General features: G+C 41.7%; 2 protein-coding genes across 6 annotated transcripts in view; both read right to left on the bottom strand.

Annotated features, from left to right (window-relative positions):
• Positions 1-2,102, bottom strand: part of LOC123981077 (protein Dok-7-like) — a 42,280-nt gene extending 40,178 nt beyond the window's left edge. For all 4 annotated transcript variants that reach the window (XM_046065707.1, XM_046065706.1, XM_046065704.1 and 1 more), the window contains exons 1-3: positions 1,884-2,102; positions 1,744-1,789; positions 414-644 (exon numbers count right to left, since the gene is read on the bottom strand). In XM_046065707.1, the coding sequence (XP_045921663.1) occupies positions 414-644; positions 1,744-1,789; positions 1,884-1,937 (331 nt within the window). In that variant the 5' untranslated portion in view covers positions 1,938-2,102. The remainder of the gene's footprint in view (positions 1-413; positions 645-1,743; positions 1,790-1,883) is intronic.
• A 1,278-nt stretch (positions 2,103-3,380) lies between these two features.
• LOC123980613 (hepatocyte growth factor activator) lies at positions 3,381-17,196 on the bottom strand. Of its 2 annotated transcripts, none has more exons than XM_046065110.1 (14): positions 16,782-17,196; positions 16,634-16,697; positions 16,175-16,268; positions 14,542-14,615; positions 14,273-14,416; positions 11,541-11,672; positions 9,944-10,054; positions 9,374-9,548; positions 8,483-8,580; positions 7,139-7,403; positions 5,876-6,030; positions 5,420-5,560; positions 4,599-4,741; positions 3,381-3,692 (listed from the first exon to the last, which is right to left on the bottom strand). In XM_046065110.1, exons 1-14 carry the CDS (start codon positions 16,833-16,835, stop codon positions 3,519-3,521), a joined length of 1,824 nt encoding a protein of 607 aa, XP_045921066.1. In that variant the 5' UTR covers positions 16,836-17,196; the 3' UTR covers positions 3,381-3,518. The 2 variants fall into 2 exon arrangements, with proteins under 2 accessions (XP_045921066.1, XP_045921067.1); XM_046065111.1 differs by having other exon boundaries at positions 5,876-6,015.
• Between the last annotated feature and the right edge of the window lie 1,881 nt (positions 17,197-19,077).

Here is a 19,077-nt window from a genome sequence, read left to right as displayed (position 1 = left end):
CAACATAGACTTTTAAGCTGCATTTGAAAACCTTGTTGTTTAGGCAATATTACTACTGTTTGTATTACACTCTTGCTTTTGACTTCTTGACCGAGCTCTAGAAAGGTGCAATCTTACTTCATTACTTACGACTAAAATCAATAGTTTTGTTCACAGGGTTTGGCAAATTGCAGGGTACTTTTCTTTGACTGCACTGCATTTTAAACACTGAAACCTGCCAGCATGATGGATGAACTGATCTGGTTGTTGAGAGTTTGCTTTGATTAGAGTATAAAGGAGGTCAAATGTTGTGTTCTCCTGTAAAAATTTAAAGCAAATTCACATTGACGCAAAAGTTTTGGAGCAAAAAGCACCGCAAGTGAACCACCAGAAGAACGAAACATCAAAAACAAAGCACCAACGCGTCTCCTCACCTTCTCCGAGGCTGTATCGCAGGCGGACGTCCCACGCCTGCAGGGCCTCCTTGCTGTCAAAACCCAGTAGAGCAGCGTGGTTCAGGCAGAGGATGGCCAGAGTAAAAGACACACCTTCATAGCACTGTCCCACTTCCAGACCGCAGATCTCCTCCAAGGTGACACTGGCCCTCTCCTTGTTGCCCTGCGCTTTGTCAGACTTGTCTTTAAAAACCAGTAGCACAAGGCAGTCTGGAGGAATCAAAGAGTCGGCATGAGACACAACAATGGTAGAAAAATAATAATTTCTTGTATTTAAGAAAGAGTCTCTAATTAAACTTCAATTCATACTACAGTTTTGTGTTATTTTAGACAGAATGTCTTGAGAATAAACACAGTTAAAATCCCTAATTGATTACACTGTCAAATAAGATGTATTCTGACACACAGTAGCTGCTGTAGCGTCCTCTAGTCTTTTGGCACCTTGAAACAATCAGTGTCAACTGACAAAACAAGACTGTGTGCGCATCTCTCTCCTTCACACACGCACCTCTTAACCCACATAACTGAGGCATGAGAGCAGGCAGCTGTGATAACACTGACATCAAAGATCTGAAGACGAGCAGCACTCAGCCTCAGCCTAACCTGTGGAGCATGTTAAGCTGCCCAGCACCAGATTTCCAAAGAAGTGTTTGTGTAATGCAAACATGGTTCAAGAATTTAGTGGACAAGTGAGCTTGGGAAACTGTGTTCTGAAATATTTTTAAAAACCTGAAGTTGTATATCAACCTTGCTAAAACTGACAAAAAAAAACACGTTCAACCTTGTGAATGTGTACAAAAAACGTGAGAATGTCAAACATTTGAGTGAAAGAAGAACACTGTGAAACAATGGGGGCCAACATTTGCACTTTAAATGTATGCTTTAGAACTCAGACCTCACAAAAAACTGTTCTTTTTTCCTCACACTTTCTGTAAACAAATATGATTTTTTTCTCCTTTTTTAATACAAACTTTCCCCACACATTCACACACTCCTTGAACTTCTCATGCAGAGTCTTGTAACAGGTTTATGAGGGGTGAAATACAACCACAGGTTTTGAAACTCTTTCTGAACTTTATTTCACAAGCTCTAAAATCTTCTCGACCCATCTTTGAGCCCATAGACAAGGCCCCGATTTCTGAATATGCGAACACAAACCAGGCCTTATGAAAACAGGAAGGTCCGTGCAACTGGGAAACACGTTCACGCGCATTAATCTGTTTGCCCGCTGCGCAAAACCTTCACATCTGAGTCCAACGTGAAATGTGTAGACCTGACCGGTTACAAAAGTGTTAGTGGTTTTTTTTACCTGCTACGGGCGACGGCTTGCGCAGAACGAGCCACCTAGTTTTCCACTGTGGAAGAAAAGTAGACACAAACTTTTTTTTAAAGCACAGATGAAAGTGCGTCTGCCATATCCGTCAGCAAATTTTTAGTCAAGCTACACACCTTTTTCCCATCTCTGAGTCTGGCATATCCCTCCACGACAACAGAATCCGTCATCTTCAGTCATGGTTCCTGACAGCTGCAGAGTCGCTGACTGAATGAGGGGTTACTTTCAAAATAGCTGCTCGCTCTCTCTCTCTCTCTGCTTGCGGGGCGCAAACTCGCCCCCAAGCAAGCCACACGGAAAATGGCACGACCAGTGTCTGACTGTCTGTCTGTGTCACCAGCCAACCGGCCGTGCCGCCGCCACCTGGGCTGGTTTCACACCACCTGCTGAAGAGTACTGGAAGACATGATCACATGATTCCCACTCCACAAATACCACATTTCATGATTATATTATTCACGCTGGTTTGAGAACTACACACACAGACATTACTTGTCCCAAAACACACCTCAAAATTGGAAGTACTGGATGTGGCTCATTAAATGTGTAGTTGTATATGAACAGGTGGACTGTAACTTTATATTCAATATGTTCTACTCCACTTAGTTACTTTATATATTCAGATTATTAATACAAAATATTATCAACAAATAAAATTTGCTATAAATTAACCTACCCCAGCAATATATAGTCATTAAAAAGAGCCCCACCTTTACCAGCTGCAAAGTGACATGTAGCCTACATTAATCTATCAATGATTCTAATCCAATAATGTATACATTTTTCTGAAATATGCCCTTCTGCATAATGATATTTTGATGCTAATACTTTTGAACGTTTACTTTTTAACACAGCATTTCCGCACTGTGGTATTGCTACCACTGAGTACTTCTTCCACTACTGTATAGGCCTATAGGTGTATTTGTAATTGATTGTACTGAAGAAGTTCATATCCAGAACTAGAAAAGGCACACGTGGTAAAAGTTATAAATATTTATTATTATGTGGTAAAGACATTTCAGTGTAGAGTGGGTTATTTTTGATTGCTAAAATCCTGCGGCCTACCAGCACCTGACTGTTCTTGCTGTGCATGGGGAATTTCTTGTTTTATTATAAATATTTATACAGATTAAATGAAAGCGAAATAAAGGCTCTGCTAAAGTATGAGCACTGAATCAAGTTGAAGTGTTAATAAAGCGCTGAGTGAAGTTCACGGTTTGGTTGAAGTTCAAGCACTGAAAGAATAAGTTTATAAGATATCTGTTGAACTTCAGCAGCATGTTCAAGGAGCTAAAATTGGTAAAGTGGACCCTGGGATTGCTTTGCTAAACCAAACGTCCAAAGTAAAGAAAGAACCTTGATGCTGATCTTTTAAGAACAACAATGACAAATCTTAAAAGCACTACGGATGGAACATCTACTGAGCTCAGATGTCTATCTATATCTCCAAGGCAACTGACCAAACTCCGACTTGATGATGGACTGCATGACATTGTTGAAAGCTCAGCAAAAACGCTAGTAAGTGCTCCTTGAGTTGCGATTGTTTTGTGAAAACACTTCCAACTGTCTGAAACAGGACTCATTCATTAGTCTCAAAGACACTCAGAGCTTCATCAAGTCAGTAAGGGTTTATTCATTCACAAAATGTTTCACAGTTAAAAAATAAACTTCCACAATCATTACAAATAAAGTTAGAATACAATATAGTACAATATATCATATATTAAAGCTAATGTCCAGGTAACGTCCAATCATGAAGCCTTGGGTTTGCGTCTGATCACTGAATTGATCCAGTCGATATAGTTCACTACTTTAGTGTAAACACCAGGTTTTCCAGAGCGGCCGCAGCCCTCTCCCCAGCTGATGATCCCATACAGGAAGCTGACATCATTCCTCGCACAAGCCAGAGGGCCTCCAGAGTCGCCCTGGGGAAACAAACAAGTACATACAGTCCACACACGTAAACATACATGCACAGATCAAAGGCACACAAACAGCTAGAGTCATACACTTGAAACTTAATATATTACTTAAAATCTGCACTCTGTCCCTGAGGTAAATAAATAACGGTGACATTTAATCTAAGAGGAAGGAGCTTAAATATTTTACACAGCAGGTTGGGTGAGTAGTCTGGCGCTGCAGACATTTCTGCAGACTTCAGACCCTCCCTTACTCCCCGCCAGCACTTCACTCAGGGGAATCCCTGCTGCCATCTTAACTGCCGTTCCATTACTCTGAGTCCTCGAGTCAACTTTCTGGTATCGACCCCTCCAGAGCAGAGGCTCCGGGAATCTATTTTGCCTGGAAGACTTCATGATCGGTCGTAATTTCCAATACTCCAGAGAAATAAGACAAAAATATTTATAAAAAATAGGTCCCGCTCTTTGTAAGTTCAAACTAGCCTTGTTTTATAGTATAAGATTACTAAGTAGAGGTTTATGCATCACTAAATTAAAATGAGGTGCACCACACAAACTAATTCTTACACAGAGATTATTTTTACTGCATATTTACACCTATTTACTTCCAGGTGTAATTGTTGGCTAACAAAACCAACTGACAAAGCTAACATTAGCTTGTTAACATATAATATGTTTAGAGTGAAAGGTAAAAGAGGTAGTAATGAGTTATGGTCAACACATCTGACCTGACACTTAATTAAGATACTGTTAAATACCAATATAAACTACGAAATGTTAAAATTACACTTCACAAGAGCAACACAATCAACCTCAAATTAGAAAACATTATGCCAATAATGTCAGACTACATGAGCTAGCAGCAGCAGTCGTGGACAGAAATCACTTTCTGTCTTGAAATGCTTTTCCTACCTGGCAGGCGTCAACACAGCCGTTGAGCCCCGCACAAAACATGTCAGCGGTGACATGGTTGCCGTAAACGTCTGGCTTTCTACAAGTCTCATGAGGAATCAGTCTCACTCCACCCTCCTGCAGAGTATTGTAACCATTTGCCTCTGTCAAAAAAGCACAAATAACTCATTACCAAAAAGTGGAACCTTGTTAACCTGAACAGGGCTGTGGCCGGGGATTTCTGTGGGATTCTCGCAGGATGGAAGTCAATTTCACTATTCACGGCGGGACTTGGTCGGGACAGGAAAGAAATATATACAGTATATACTGTAAACGCTATTTCTGGAGGGTTTTATTGGGAAGTTATCGGATGGGAGTCATTCTCATGAGATTGGGAAGGTTTTTTTTTTTCACTCTGTCACAGGACGGGACAGAAGTATTTTTGTAGGTGTGGGATGGGACAGGACTGAAAATCCACTCCCGTGTCACCCTCTACCGTGGCCAGGATTTAAAAAATACTGAGGTCAGACTGACTGAGGCCAAGATTCCTAAAAGAAGGTCTAAATGTTTACTATTGTAAACAAGCTTGTATTTAAGGCCCCCAGTGATGGATAGGGACGGATGTGTACTGTAAGTACATTGACAATGAAGCCAAAACTTTTGCAAAGTGCAAACAAACGCTGGTTCTGCTCCACTTGATGAACAATTAGATAATTTATTGGCGTTGCACTACCCATACCAAATAAACTGTCCGTGATCTGTTCCAATGTGTGAATGTGGATAGCTGTTGTCACAATGAAACTGAAATGACACAGCACTGCCATGATTTCCTCATCACTCACTCTCATGCATGTGTCCCCAGCCGCTAATAATACAGCAGTAGTCATCAGGGAACGTCACGCTTTTGTCTGGGAGACAGATGGGACTGATAAAGGGGGTCCTTCTCACACAGTGCCCGTCCTCCTTCTTCAGTTTGATCAGAACTGGCAAACAGAAAGGTGGTGTTATGAAACGAGACAACCAAAAGTGTAGTTTAAATGATGAAACAAGTGGTAGACTTGGTGACTCCTGGCCAGTAAAACTGCTACACCCAAAAGTCAGAATGTGTGTGTGTGCGCGTGTGAGAATTGTGTGTGTATTCATGCGGGGGAGCACAGGGACACAGCTGTTGAGTGACGCACAGCTGTGCACGCGGACTAGGGTCTGAAGTTAGTTTATGTGTTTCTGAATGGGGAGGTCTTCTGAGTCACTGTGTGTGTGTGTGTGTGTGTGTGTGTGTGTACGTATTTAATGATTACCAATGTCATGAAGTGTTGGATTGAACACGGAGAACTGTTTTGGAAAGATGTAGTCCTCCACTCCGAATGTCCTGGTGTTGGGACCGGTGACGTTGAAACCATGCTGGCCGAACACCACGCGAAGCTGAGACTTCAGGGGGCTGAGGGAAGACACACTGTTATCAGTCAGAGGTACTGCAAAGTGTGCACTCATAGTACTTGTAATATTGTCTATTTGTCCAACATTTTATACCAGAGCCATGTTACCCTCACATCTACCGCCTAAATATCCTTGAAATCTGCTGTGGATGATCCCCAGAGGGTAAATCCTGGGAAGCCGCAACCTTTCTTTTAGCCCATCATTAGTCTGACCATGTTTGCGGAAGTATTAAAAATCAAATTTCCATGAAATTTGTCTGGTACATTCATGTTTCCCCAGAGGATGAACCCTTTCCATTTTTAACCTGATATAATGATCTCTTGGCTTTCAGCCACACTGCTGGCGAGACTCTAAGTAATAGCTGAATCTCCAGTCTGTTGTTCATTATGTTCAACACTTTTGTACTGTGGGGTGTGATGAATATTGTCGACTCTTGTTCTGCTTTAATTAGTTTAAACAATTCCCAGTTGATACCAAAAACAGCTTAGCAGTTACAGCGTGTAAAAAAAGCAAAAGCCTTGCAAATATAATTTACTGTAAAAAATGGCTGTGAAACTGTTAAACCGCTGTGCACTTCCGTTCACTGCCAGCAACGTCCAATTTAATGATGCACTGCTTCAGGTAAAGATCTTTGAACTTGAACAATGACAACAGCTGCCTGTTTGTTGACGTCGGAAGGGAAATGTATGCATTTCCATGTAAACAGCATCTGTGCGTGGGCTGTTTTTAGGTTTTCCTCGAACTGGATGCTTGTCTAAATATAGTGTGTTCACAGAGCTGTGAGGGGTCGAAGTCTTTAAATCACGTGCCTTTTGAGTTGTGACCTCTTGTTCAACAGTCAGAAAACAGCTAAGAGAAAATAATGCTCCCCTCTGAACTATGAATGTTTCCTGAAGGACGATGTTTATTTGACATTGCCGACTCAAACTGAGCTCCCGAGGACACAAAATGTCTTTTTACTCCCAAGGTTTCAGAAGCACTTTGTGTGAGCAGGGCAATTTTTTCACATTTTGGTAAAAACAAAAACATTTTGTACAAGAGGGCTACAAAACCTTTGCCTTTTCAGCAGTGACATAAATACAAATACCAGCATCCACTGCATCTCAAGTGCACTCACGACATACTTGCGGAAGAAGCAGTGAGCCGCAGAGACAACCCAGCAAGAGGCGATCAGGCTGCCGGCGCAGAAGTCTGACTGTCCAATGTAAATGGCTGCCATCCAGGGGTGAGTGCCCGGCAGAGCGGACTTTCCACCCATTATCCGGCCCCTGGCTATCGATAACCTCTTCTTGTGCTTTTTCCCGCACACAGGCTTTTTTGCCGGCTCGTCTGAGTTTGGTTTTTTAACGCTGGGCGGGACATTCAATGGGATAATCCTCCGAGAAGAAGCTGCACGAGGAAAGAAGTGAAAGTACATGATTATTTCAAACTTATCAGCTAGCAGGTTTTGTGCATATGCGTATGCTAAATACTCGATTTCTCCCCTGCGAGAAGCAAGAAAAGCTGCTCTATAGGGCAACAATGTTAGGGTAACAGAGCAACCACATGCTAAAAATCATATGTAGAGGACACAGCAGATGGGAAAATCTTGTGGATTCTGTGCATACCCTTGGCATCATGACAGGCGGCCAACTGTGCCAAATCCCACTCACCACATAAACATTCGGCTCCACCTGACATGACATGTTGATTCAGGATGAGTCGTGCCTTATTTCCCCTTATCTCATCTAGCCCATATTGTAAAAAAAATAAATAAAAAGCTCTGTCACTGAACTTGGCTCAAATCAACTCTTCAGAGCAGCGTGACTCAGTGGAGATTAGCTGTATTCTCCGCGCTTTCGGTTTTTATCACAAACACAGGATTTCTAATTAAAAGCGGAGGCATTTGATGAGCTGTTCCGAGTGTTTCTCAGATGACGAGTGTCGCTGGCTGCGTCACAGAGTCAAGGCTGAGAGCATGAAAATATCGAATGGTAAAGCGAGTGGCCTTGATGAATAGTCTTTTCATACATTATTGATGAGATCAATGTTCAAATAGCGGTCTAAAATAATGACAGTTAACTCAATATGCCATCCTTGATAAGATTTATTAAGGTCTAGCTTTTTTGCCTTTGACTTGTCTCAACAATAAGGCCAAAAATAACCAAGGCCAATAATTAATAAAGAGAACAAATATGTAAAGCTGGGGTGGCAAGAATTTATAAACAGTAGGTACAAAAGATGAAAACATAATCAAGCTACAAATTATGTCTGGCTAAGCTGACAGATATATCACGCCTTAACCACACGACAGAGAATCAAAGTATTTCCATACACCCATAAATGTAGTGAGTTTCACCCGTGTTAAGTTAGGTTCTTTTCAAAACCCTTTGATTTCTAATCTGGCGTGACAAAATGTTTCAACATACATTAGCCCGAAAAAAGTCCCACTGACAACAACAACAAACCCCCTCTGCCCCCTTACTCACACACAGACATCACACAGGAGGGGACGTCACAGTACTCCCAGGAGATGGCGCTGTCCTTTAGTGTGTAGCACCACGGCTTCTTGTCCCCATCTGGGTTTCTGCACACACAGCAACACAACGGACAGAGTGTGTGTAGGTGTGGCCCCGCTGTTTATAACACCACACATTACTCAGTACAATGCAATTGCTAAGTGGCTTTCAAGGGCTCCATCGCTTTTGAATGTGGAGGCTGAAAATTCTTCACTTTCGTATACATATTGTTTTAGCAGGTAGGAATAATGTTTATTTGACGTTAACGCTGCAATGTGCAACTTTTCCGGCAATAAACTGACAATAAAGGCACATGAGTGTGCGCCTGTCAGACAGTCTGAGCTTGTGTCTAAAATCTCAATGTTTGCTTAAAATGGGCTTTTCTGATGTTCGGGACATTCTGCAGCACATACCATGTGGACATGCCGTATGACTGCCGGGTAGTCATAGAGCGAATGTGGAGGAGATAAGACCTGTTTTTTGTTTTTTTAAATAAACAGGGTGGATTCCCATTGTGCTTCCTTAATGCTCATGCTGGTTGCCTCTGTGTAGACGTCATCTGAGGGCTGATCTACAGTACATGAGTGACAAGTGCTGGCACATGAACTTGACAGATAAGGGCTCGGACTAGCAGACAGCGTGGGGGAAAGAGATGGATATTGCAGTTTTAAAGCGGAATTTATGGGAAATGTTTAAGGAAATCTGGCCTTGTAGATAAGCCAGCTGGGACTGTAGCAACCACAATATTAACCCAAAATCTACTCACAGTGTAACTAAAAGTAGCCGCCATCATAGCCGTCACAATTCTGGCAGACATCTACAGCAGAAGCTAATTACCATGATGTTTAAACACACACACACCTGCAGTAGGCATGTTCCCCGAGGCCCCTGAAGGACGAGGCAACCACCGTGCCCACATGGAGCTCGTCATACAGCAGGTCTGAGTTCCACGGCAGACACAGGGCGCCGGACAACGTGGTGCCCACCAGCCCTCTGTAACCTGTACCCCTGTTTTTATAGCACTCTGTCTCCGGCTCTGCACACACATGCATGCACACAGACCACAGGCAGAAACACACAAAACAAATACACGTCTCAATCGTGTCTCAGCACAGGCCGTGATAACACAGGTGTATAAACAATATAAACGTAGTCAGACAATTTCCGGATGCAGATGAGTATCTGTGATGACAGATCTCTTTCCTCCACGCAGGAATCAGTCAGAACACGTCCTAAAAAAACTCTCTGGATGCATTAAAATGCAACAGTTACAACAACTGTGTGCAGGTTCGGCAGCGTGCTCATGTCTCTTCCTGCCACCATTAATCAAACCATCACAAAGCACACACATGCATGAACACGCATGCACTATGTGAACATGCACACATAAAGATTATTGCTACCTGTCACTACAGTCCTGCTTTCACTCACCAAAGCTGCAGTCTGGCCCGCTGTAGGCACTTCTGCAGCTACACACCTCCTTGCCGGTTGCCATGATCAGTCGACACGTTCCGTCATTCTTACAAGGGTTTGAACGGCAAGCTGGAAACATAAAGGCAAACCAGGTCACATCTTAATACCATACATGCACTATATTTACACAGTGACCTATACTTCCAATGTAATATCTCTGTTATACAAATTGTTTATTTTTTTATTTAACCAGGGGGGAAAAAAACATTGAGATAAAATCTCTTTTTCAAGGGCGCCCTGGCCAAGAACGGGAACAGGACAGCAATCTAACAGTACAAACATAAAATAACAGTACAAAATTCAATTAATCAATTAATTAAACATGCAATACATTTTCCCCGTCTATTTGGGGGCAACACAAAGGAGTTCTAAACACAACATTTTGCCACCTATTAAGCTACAGAAAATGTGTTAGCAAGCAGTTTTTCACACATCTACCAGTTACAGAGCAAAATGATTATTCATTTGCGTCCACCTGATGAATTTAAGTCCAATATTCACACTCTTTCAGCTATGTTTTTGGTCTCTTTCAGCTCCTGAGGGAAATATCTGTCTCTGTAGCTGCTAAATGCTCCACTATGTTCACCAGCTAGTGTCTATTTGGTGCTGATCATGTAGTGTACAGAGCTTTTTCTCTGAAAACAACAGTTTTGGTTTTACGCCCCACAATTTCACTATTCTGGTTCAGACTCCCTGCTCTCAGACAGACACAGTTAGCGACTAGGTGCTGAACATAGCGAAGCATTTAGCAGGAGTTGGTCTGCAGGTTGCGTAAATAAGCATCTGCAACATGTGCAACATATCAACTTCATAAGGTGATAATATTGAATGTGAATGTTATATCTTCATCATGTTGCGCTAAAACCACTGCCTTTTTCAACCGTTCTTTTAAAAACCATTTTATGTTTATTCTATTCAAATTTTAAATATTTGTCTGTTTAACTTGTTTTTCATTGTGCAGTCCAGTGTTGTAGAACAACTCATTTATAAATGTAGCTGTAACTTTCCAATGAGCCAAAAGATAAAACTGATCTCAGTGCAAAAATTTAAATATAGCGCAATTTTATTTGAAAGCCAAATCAAGGGGCATTCAGGTGCATTAAGTTAAAAGGGAGGATTTTTCCCCCATGACCACTTAAAGCCCCTACCATCATGGCAAAAACTAGTCTCGGGTCAGGGAGCGTGAAACCACCTCACAGCCTCCCTCTCCTTTGTGCCAAGGGCTCTGTTAAATGCCCATGAACATCCCCCCATTGAGATGAAAGCACCTTACGGACCCATGGGGTGTGTCCTACAACACCATTCCTGAGTCACAGTGAGTCATATAATCTGTCTTTTCTTCCATGGCAAGGTTACTCCTGTAACTATGGAGCTGTGATCAAAGAATAAGAGCATTGCTCCGGGCTGGGAGGAGACCTGATACCTGTATTTTTTTAGGCTTGATAAGCAAGGAAATCAAAAAGCCTAAAGACGTCTTTTCTTTAGAGAGCACTATTTTCCCTTTTTACTCTCTACATCAGGTGTACATGATGTAAAGTATTAAAAAATGTCTTACTTGTGTAGCGGACTCTTTCGCACTCGATTTCCCCTGCCATGCATGTGCACTGTTCCACATTACGGAGGTGAATCCGCCCCCAAGACTCTCCAGAGTCGTAATGGCGCAGGTGTACAGTTTCATAGCACTTTTCTGAAAAGCCGACACAACATATAAAAAAGGGGTGAAATGTGAGTGGAGACTGAAGAAGCTCAATGGAGCGTGCAGTGCACAGTTTCACTGCTGAGCTGTGCGAGACGCGTTCAAAGCGGAGACTCTTTTGTTGTGTTTATGTTTGATTGTTTTGTAGGTGAAGTCTGAAATGACTTTGAATGCAAGAAGTGAAGTGAAAGCTATTTGCAAATGACTCATAACAGAGTTTTTTCCATTACCTTGATGTGTCTGAAGCTAAAGGCGAAAGTTCTTGATCTTGGAAATAGTAGTTTCACTTAAAAGAAGACATTATTTAAATATTACTCTTGTCCACTCGCATGTGAGGTGAAATACATTTTTAAATGACATATATATGGTAAGCTTTCAAACACATCTCACTGTCTTCATCAGCAGATGGAGTTGGTTCAGTTGACGGAACTTTGGACACGTGATGTTAGGCAATATCACACGTTCTCTTTTTCTGATGTTCATTCAAATGAATTCAACCAACCAAACTCCATTCGCTGATGAAGACCATGAAATGTGGTTGAAAGCTCTGGGGAAAAGCCATAAATTAGACCTTGAGGTAAGATTATTTCATCACTACTGTTCCAAAGGTTAAGAATGAACTTTCATGCTCATGTTATGATTATATCTAAAAATAAAGTTAATGGAGTGAAAGCCTGCGTAATCCAACTGTTCTCCCTGTTAAGAATTGCTTCCTTTACACAACAAGAATGTGACGGTAGAGTTCAGTTGGCATGTTTTCAAGGACTTATTTCCTGGCACAGACTTCTGTTTCTTTCTGTGGCTGACAGGTGATTCACCACAAGCAGCCTGATGTGCACAGTGATATGAAAACACTAGATTCAGCATAAAAAGTGCTGTAGGAATGAATCCTAAACTTCCGGTTCCCTCGTCTCAAAGTCAATCAGTTTTTTTGAATGGTGCCTGAAATAAGGTCTGTGGTTAACACAAGCTTAAAGGGGCTTTCAGACCAAAAAGCGAAGTGAGCGTTGGGGTCGGTGCGTTTACTGACAAAGTCAATGCAAAGACACATAGAACTGTGATTTCCTGTCGGGCGGTGCGGAGGGGGCGCTGCCGGTCACGCAGGGGCCTTCGCTTGAGCTGAAAATTCAAATGAGAAAGTAGCATGACGCTGAGTCGCGATAGTCTATCAACGTTGAGATTATCCGGACGTCACCGACGGCTTCAGAGCGTTGTGTGGAGAAGCCCAGGCAGAGCTGGGGACTGAAATGCCGCTGGCCGGCGGAGAGCTGCTAAACATGGATGAGAAGTCGAAAAAGAGCACAACACCTGTAGTCGGACTGGATTATGCTCGGAGCTCGGAGTAGACTGCTTTTATTAAATAAGCTTTTTACTTTAGTTTTTGGGATTACAGCGTTGATTTATCTTCACTCGAGCTTCTCGGCAGCTAGCTTCCGTGCACATCCGGTTCCACTGTTGTTGTTGCGTCGTTTGGCACCCAGAGCTCTGCTGGACTCCTACTTCGTATTTATATAAACAATGGACAAAACTGGACAAAATTAGAGAAAAGAAAGCGAGGAGGTTGAACTACCTGGTGAGTTCAGAAAACATGTGTCTGTAACTTTTTTCCAGCTATCGTTGTACTTTACTGTGAACAAGTTAGCATAGCTTAGCCCTGATTGATTCGAACTCCATTCAGAAAACAAACATTTTAGAAGTTGTTGTCCTGCTGTCTTGCTGACAGACCTGACAAAGCATGAATTCATATGTTTAACAAATCCGCATCATTTTGTAGTTATTTCAGGATCAGTTTAATCCGTTTGTTGCTATTTAATCACAGCAAAATGTTTACTTTGGGTTCATACAGCTGTAGTAATGGCAAGTTGTGTTTTTTCGCGTTGAGTGTGAACACTTGCCAGTTGTCCAGCGAAAAAACCCCCACGAGGAAAGCATTGCGGGGATTAAATTCATGATTGGTCTGAATTTTGAAGCTTTTACGCGTCGACGGTTGCGGACAAGTGGCTAAATGAGACTGAGATTAAATGAGCACACAATCAAATAATTGGGAGCTTAGTGGTGGTGATGTTGAAGTCAGTTAGCTTTTTACTTCTCATTTACGTTTCAGAAATCATAAAAGTGGTTCACTACATTCACATAGCGCTTTACTAGTCACCGAGCCGGGGATCAAGGCAGGAACCTTCTGATTACGAGACGACAGCTCTACCACCTGAGCTATGCTGCCCCAACATGTAGGTATCATAAACTTTTGCTTGCCACAGAGCTTATTTTCTGCAACAATCCAAGATCCAATGGAAAAACCCCATTGGCTTTTTGTCAGGAACCCAGGGCTGTGCTAACTTCCAATTTGGCCTACGAAAATACGTCATCCCTGCAGCCCTCTACAACGATGGCAAAGAGAATCTAATGTTTAATGTAATAGATGGGTTAGTATATGTGATTATTCTTCTCTGTTTTTGGAACGTGTTTTAAAAAGAGGATACACATAAAGAAAACACTGGTATTAAACCTTTCATTCATAAAATATTAATAATAATAAAAAATAATAAATAATATAATAATAATAATAAGAAAATAGTAATTAGTCTACCCACTCTGCTCACAGAGTTTCCCAGTGAAGTTCTCAGCACAGGAGCACTCAAACGAGTATCTGTGTGGGATCGGCGTGCACACGCCTCCATTCTGACAGGGAGTCCCCTGACATGGATTTGGGATTCTGCGGGATGTGTGGACAAAAACTGAAACACATCAACGAGGAACAACACAGAGGATTAGAGGATAAACAAAAGCAAAATATAGTATTTCTGATGAGAACAATACTGTAATATCGGCTCAAATGCACTTGTGTGTTTAGTGCGCTAACCATCTGGCTGAGTTTTCTCTGGTGCGCAGAAGCCAAACTGCCGGTCCCGATCAAAGTTATGTGTGAGGGAGCACCTACAACAGAAGAGACAGAAACATGATACAGTCACCAGCAGGTCACATGGGTTACAAATAGAGGAATAGTTTGTATTAAATGGGGTTGGATCAAATCAATTTGTCAGAGATTTGGCCACATGGTTTGTACTGTGAGATCCCTCTGATCTTCATAAATCCTAATGACTTTGGTTCATTCCCTGACTTTTCTTCTAGCACCACAAGCAGGTTTACATTTGTAGTTCTAATTGAAATGTCTCAACGGCTATTGGATTGTTTGCCCACCTTTTCTTCCCCCTCAGGGTAAAACAGCTTTGCATCATTATTATCTGGCTGTCTTATCCATTAAAAGTTTCTCATTTGATGTTTCTGAAAATGTACTAATCTGATGTCGTGACATAAAATTACTTCTACCATGATAGAGGATTTTTAACTAAATGAAACCATCCAACCCTACATGTACAGTACTTACAAGCTACTTTAACGATCTCTCTGTGATGGAAACGCTGTACTTTTTGATGCCAGTTTGATTCTAAAAAAATTATCTCTAAAAACCATAACCTATACACCACTGTATCTCAGTCAAACATACACTAAATGAATCAAAGTAACGCCGGCATACTTGTGTATTGCTCAACGAATCTACACTACATAATGGCAAACCTATCGCGACACTGAGCTCATGAGCACATCGCAGAAACACGTAGGGTCACATTGCAGTAACTTTATGTGTAGGTGGACCAGAGATGTTGGGCCATGTATAATTGCATTCATGTTGCTCCAACTTTCTGGCACCAACCCTTCTTGTCTCAATTCCAAGGAATGATGACTGGAAAGCCTTTCAGCCTTTTAAAATAAATAAATAAATAAAAGAAATCTAATAAAAATAAGATTTTGTTGCTGTGTCACAATCTGAAGCAATAAAAAAATGCCCCATTACGGTTTAACTGTGACAGCTGTTTATTAGAATAAACTGCATGGAGTAGTAAATAAATGTTATAAGCTACAGCTAGTCACAGTTTAAGAAGAATTTTTCAACGTCACCTTTAAAAACAGCTGGGTATGATAACACCATGGTATGATATTCTAGTTGGGGCTTGCAAATCATTAAAAGGCCCAGCGACAATTCAGCAATTAGCCATTTATGAAAGCCAGTTAGCTCATCACCTCATTAAAAATTGCATTATGTTTCATGATGACGCTGCGATGCATAAATCCCTCATCACTGCCAGCTGCAATTATATGAAACTACACAACCCAATTACACGCTGCATCAGCGTCCCGTCAGCGAGTGCCTGCTTTGTGTTTATCATTGAGGTCACGCCAGCTTCAGGACAAGTCACAGAAGCACCTGTGACGTCAAACCTGTGTGAGGGTGGCGTGGAGAGGGCGTGTGTGGCTTCTGAGTGACTGCCCAAAAATCAAATATGATGAGGCAGCACTTCTACCTGTTGAGATCTGAGTTGTCCCTCTGTCTGGTGCAAGTGTGTGGCAACTTTTGTGTGATCTCAAGGCACACATTGGTGATTGTGTAACCAAATACAGTAGATCCAGACAGGGCCTGGCTAATAAGGACTCACCACGGTCTTGAGGACAGGATGGTGATGCAGTGGTGATGAATCCGTCCACCCTGACGAAATGGGAACTTACATTCTTTGCCCGTAGTAGTCAGAACTGGTAACAGGGCAGAGAAAAACAGTTTGTTAGAGACTTTCACTGACTGACACAAAAAAAGTGACATCAGAAACTCTATCAAAACCATTTGTGCTGTTTCCCCCGGAACCTCACACACAAAAACTCTGCTTTCATCTGATCAGAGGACTGTAAATCCGTGATCCTCTCCTCAGCCAGCTAAATCATGCTGTTATAAGGCTGGTTACAGACCTATACAAGCACTGGCCTCCAACATGCTGTAGATTTATGTCGCACCAACAACTTTCTCAGCTGCTACAGCTGAAAAGACATCAGATTCACTGCCAGTTAAATGCGCACCCCCTCCCTTTCCTCTAAATCTAACACAGCCCTGAGGTGAAACCTACCTTTCCTGCTCTCCCTATATGGCTCTTGGGAGATGGATAGTTCAAACCCGGGGACTAAAATGCGCTGAAATCGGGAAAGAGAAGTTATTCTACTAACAAAATGGATAAGAACGTGCGCGCAAAGGTGAGTAGGATGGTTAAAACTTACCGCCCGTGCACTGAGAACACAAGGAAGAAAAAGTAATATAAGGTATGCCATCATGTTTGTTGGTGCCTGGTGTCCGGAGAAGCTTGTTTCCAGCACAGCTCGGGGAGATGATCTGCGTGCCTGTCACTTTATATCTGTCAGTTTCCGAGTCCTCAGCCTGCTTTTGGTCATAGGAAATCCTGCAAGTATTATCCTGTCCCACACAATTTCAAGCAGTATTGAGTAACGTTAAACCCGTTGCGTCATTAGGCTCGTCTGTCTCTCAGGCATCCTATACGTCCCTGCTGGTCTTCCCCCAACATCTTCTCTGCAGACGCCCACGGTTTGTCATTGTCATCTACCGAGAGAGAGGACGGACCGAAACTTTCCGGAGTCACAGGCACAGGCAGGGGTCGAGACGGTGCTGCAGGAGGACCGCGTTACTCCTGCGCGATGTTATTTTTTTTTCGCCTGGTCGAATAAACTCGAATAAGAATATCAAATATTTGTTTGAGCTGTGATGTGTGGACGTGTTGCACTGGTTTTGTTAATAAAGAGGTCTAAATATTAGCTTTGACAGACCTGCCTTAATGGTTATCAGAAGTAACAAACTTAACATAATCCTCTTGGCAGGAGAGTTGTATCAACTAAGCATTTTATTAGAACATAAACATTAGGAGGGGACACTAACATCAGAGAATTTAAAGTAATTAACGATTTTAATAAGTTCATTAAAGTTATTATTTTTAACATAATGTCAATTTAAGCTAGTTCCAGACCACACAGAGAGAATTACTATGCAATTTTAAGTAAATTGGTTTAAAAACTCTAAAGGAAATGGCAATTCACTGATTAGCTAGACTCTCATAAAACGTCCTATTTCAATTTTTCATTAAATCTATTACGATTTTAGCATGCTTAGCAGTTAGCTTAATTATGTTAGCTAGACTAGTTAACTAACTTGGTTGGCTGGCTCAGTGGTTCTCAAACTTTCAAGACTCAAGGATCCTAAACTGACACAAATTAGACTGATGCCTATTTGACAGATCTTGTCCCAGAGTCTGATAGGATTTTTACTTTTAGATGTTTTATTACAGAAAGTGTGAAACCCATGACCAAAGTAAGCATACATTGGGTCACTGGGTTACTTATGGATTGAATTATAGTGAAAATAAATGATTCCACCTTTTGCTGGGGATCCCTTGGGGCCACCAGTACCCCTGAGGGTCCCTGGACCCCACTTTGAGAACCACTGGGCTTGCTAACACAACTTTACCCTGCATTTCACAGTTGATAACGACCAAAAAGAAGCCATGGTCACACCAAGAAATGTTACTTTAGGTTTCCCCAAAAGTCCCCAAAACAGGTTAAAGGTGCACTTCACCAATTTTACATTTGGTTACACATATTTACACAACACACATTAAGTTCTGTTTACTTGTCATTGGGAGTAACAAGCCTGTGAAAACAGTTTCCAGCAAAACTTTTAGATATCTTAGCCTCTGTTGCATCAGTTTTTTAAATCTTGAAACCCAACTTTTTATGTTTTTTGAAGTTCCCTCAACTTTGCAATACAAAATCACCTGAGTGCCCCTTTAACAGCTTATTTTGACACGTGTGTTGGATCAAAAACAAAGAGGGAACTGGTAAATCCAGCACACTGCAGTCACTTCATTATCAACATTTATGTCGACAGACATTCACCAGGTTGGATAAAATGTTATCTGATGAAAGCTGATAATAAAGTGCAAGTGACTGAGAGTGCAGGACTTTATGGTTTCTTAATGTTTTAACATTAGGGTTAATTACTAATGAAGAATTCAGTAATGACAGTACCTTTTTAAATAAGGTTAGTATGAAAGTGAAGAGCCAAACCAACCATTTATAGGCCTCATGTGTTGTCAGCATACCAGCAGTGACACGCTCTGTCAAGACAAACTGCCCTGTCCCATAATCCAACCCCTAATTTTCACCATCTGTAATAATCTCTGTCCAGATGCTGAGCTAAAAATACAAAGAGGAGGCTGAACGACTAAACAGCACGTCCAGGCCAGTGACGAATCCTTATGTGAAGGGTGTGTGTTACTAGAGAAGAAATTGTTCACCTAAGACTATTAATTATTGACTTAGCAAACACATATGGCTGGCCAAATACGCCAAGTAGGAGAATAAAGGGCCGTGACTGTCTTACATTTGGGTTATAAACTACAACAGAGGAGTATTTTTTTACAAGGTGGACTAGACGTTAGGATTTGATGGTGAGGATGTCCGAAATACCAATTAATCATATACAATGTACGAAAGAAAAAAACGTCAG

This window comes from Micropterus dolomieu, linkage group LG12 (assembly GCF_021292245.1).
Source record: "Micropterus dolomieu isolate WLL.071019.BEF.003 ecotype Adirondacks linkage group LG12, ASM2129224v1, whole genome shotgun sequence".
Classification (NCBI taxonomy): Eukaryota; Metazoa; Chordata; class Actinopteri; order Centrarchiformes; family Centrarchidae; genus Micropterus; species Micropterus dolomieu.
This window is presented reverse-complemented; position numbering and strand designations above follow the sequence as displayed.